Source organism: Penaeus chinensis, chromosome 27, assembly GCF_019202785.1.
Source record: "Penaeus chinensis breed Huanghai No. 1 chromosome 27, ASM1920278v2, whole genome shotgun sequence".
NCBI lineage: Eukaryota > Metazoa > Arthropoda > Malacostraca > Decapoda > Penaeidae > Penaeus > Penaeus chinensis.
The window spans coordinates 4,934,850-4,937,349 of record NC_061845.1 but is presented as its reverse complement, the minus strand read 5'-3'; the positions used below and the strand labels follow the sequence as shown (position 1 = coordinate 4,937,349).

At 38.9% G+C, this 2,500-nt stretch overlaps 1 protein-coding gene across 1 annotated transcript in view; it reads left to right on the top strand.

Moving 5' to 3' along the window:
• LOC125039276 overlaps positions 1-1,243 on the top strand; it is a 10,755-nt gene extending 9,512 nt beyond the window's left edge. Inside the window, exons 11-12 of the mRNA XM_047633113.1 lie at positions 298-533; positions 696-1,243. Coding sequence (XP_047489069.1) covers positions 298-533; positions 696-983 — 524 coding nt within the window. The 3' untranslated portion in view covers positions 984-1,243. The remainder of the gene's footprint in view (positions 1-297; positions 534-695) is intronic.
• The last annotated feature ends 1,257 nt before the right edge of the window (positions 1,244-2,500 follow it).

The window sequence follows — 2,500 nt, the reverse complement described above, 5'->3', positions numbered from 1 at the left end:
AGAGATGACTAAAGGTATCTACATTATTGGATCTTATAGTTATCTTTAACCAACCACTTGTGAAAAAAAAAATCCCGCTTTCTAAAATTATGTCTTCTCTGAAATGTTTATTTAGATCTTTAAAATATAAATGATCACTAGACTAAGTAGCAGCGATTTTTAAAAGCTACTCTATTTGCTAGTAGTGACATCTGGCAGACGATATGCTGTAGTTCTAGCGTGACGTTTCAGCCGTCGTCCACCACTCATGCTCCTCAGCATAAAAGGCGACGGTCGCCCCTGCGCTTCCTTCCCCAGGCGAGTCTCAGGAGCTGGACGCCCAGGTGCTGGAGATGCCCTACCGGAGCGGCCGCGCGTCCATGTTCGTGCTCCTTCCTCGAGACCAGGGGACGGGCCGGGAGCTCGACCAGCTGGTGCAACGCCTCAACCCTTCGACGCTGACGGCGACGCTGAAGGACACGCACGACCGAGCGGTCCAGCTCAAGTTCCCCAAGTTCAAGTTTGAGAAGAAGATCGATAGCGCGCTTCAGCAGGTATTCTCACTCCTATTTGCATTCTGTATATATTTTCCTTATCTCTATCTTCTGCCTTTATATGTTTTTGCTTTACATAATCGCTTGAAACTTTTGATTTAATAAAAGTGTGATATAAAAAAACTTTGAACTTCAAGTCGTGTTACCGTTCCCGACACCCAGGCTCTGGAGCGCATGGGCGTTGCCGATTTATTCTCCGACCGAGCTGACCTGACAAACTTCAAGTCCGACGGCGGCCTCCAAGCCACGGGCATCATCCACAAGGCAGTGGTGGAAGTGGACGAAGAAGGCGCAGAAGCAGCAGCGGCCACGGCAATTATAATAGGGATCACGTCAGTGGTCATTCCCCCCCCGCCGGTCCGCTTCACCTGCGACCGCCCCTTCCTCTTCCTCATCCGCGATAATGACATCGACAACATCCTCTTCATTGGGGCTTACAGGGAGCCTTAAAGAGCCTTTCCACGGCTTTCTTCTCCGTCTTCCTTTTCTTCTCCTTCCTCTTCCTTTCTTTTTCTCCTACATATTCGAATCTTCCTTTTTGTCTTTTTCCTCCTCTTCCTATTCCTCCTAAAAGCCAGAAGTGGGGGATTTCTTTATATATTCTTCTTTTCTTTATCTTCCTTAGTGACCACAGAGAGAAATTAAAAATCAAAATCAGACACGAGGAAGGAGCAAACAATCCATTCCAATGAAATAAATGTTAAATTATATTACTTTTTATTTGCTGATATCCTTAAGCTCTGAAAACGAAAATTATGATGATAATAATTCCATTTATTAATATAATTTAATGTTAATGTTTTCATCTACATAAATGTAAATTGTAATATGAATAGAAATGAAGAAATAATAAAAAGAGGAAAAACTATAGATATAATCATATATACATATAGAGATCGATATATGAACACAAACACAGTAACGCGTACACAAATATCTAGGGAAACATTCAATCAATTTAATTTCTTCTTGAGGCTGCTTCCTTTTACACACACACACACAGTAAGGAAACACATACACACACAGACAGGACGCACACATATACACACACACATACACACAGGAAAAAAAAAAAACGCACGCACGCATAAAGTCAGGAAAACCACACATGAAGAGGCTGGAAACATGCACACATACAACCAGGAAAAAACACACACATGCGCGCATAGGGTCAGGAAACACACACACACACACACACACACACACACACACACACACACACACAGTCAGTAAAAACAAAAATGAGAAGATAGGGAAAGAGAAAGAATATGAATGTAGGCCTTTTTAGCATCGGAACCCAAGGAAATTTACAATTTAAATGAGAAATCGTTGTTAAAATGACATATCTCGATACCGATCCTTGTTGTTAATCAATTTAATATAAAATAAGTGGGTTAAAAACAATTTTCATTGGCCTACTTTTTTATTAGAGAGAGAAAAAAATGGACCTCACCCGGACATTAAACCTACCATGATCCAAACTCTGTCAGAGACGAATTCAAAGATTATGAAATTCCTAGCTCATGCTTGTGAACAGATGTATGTGGACTTATGCCAAACCTATTTTATAAATATTCATAGTAAACAATATATTTCACAATATTTTGCCATGAGTTTCTAATTACAGCAAAACTTTACCGTTTATAGCTTTCTTGTTTTCTAAAAGACATTATGATTAAAGTTATATCAAAGACGAAATAGATTTCATCTATACAGAGACCTATAAAAACAGAAATATATTCCTCCTGCAGTAGATTTGTTTGAGATTTTTATAATGGTACTTACAGAAAAGAATGAATATGTGTAAAATGTATTAACGCTTTCGATGTGTACGATATAAATGTAAAGTAATAAACATAACAAAAAAATTGAGAATGCACGGTGAAGAAAAATGTTAATAAAAAACATATAGCAATTATAAACAATCACATGCAGCAAGAATGCAAAATGAAATACATCAATAAAAC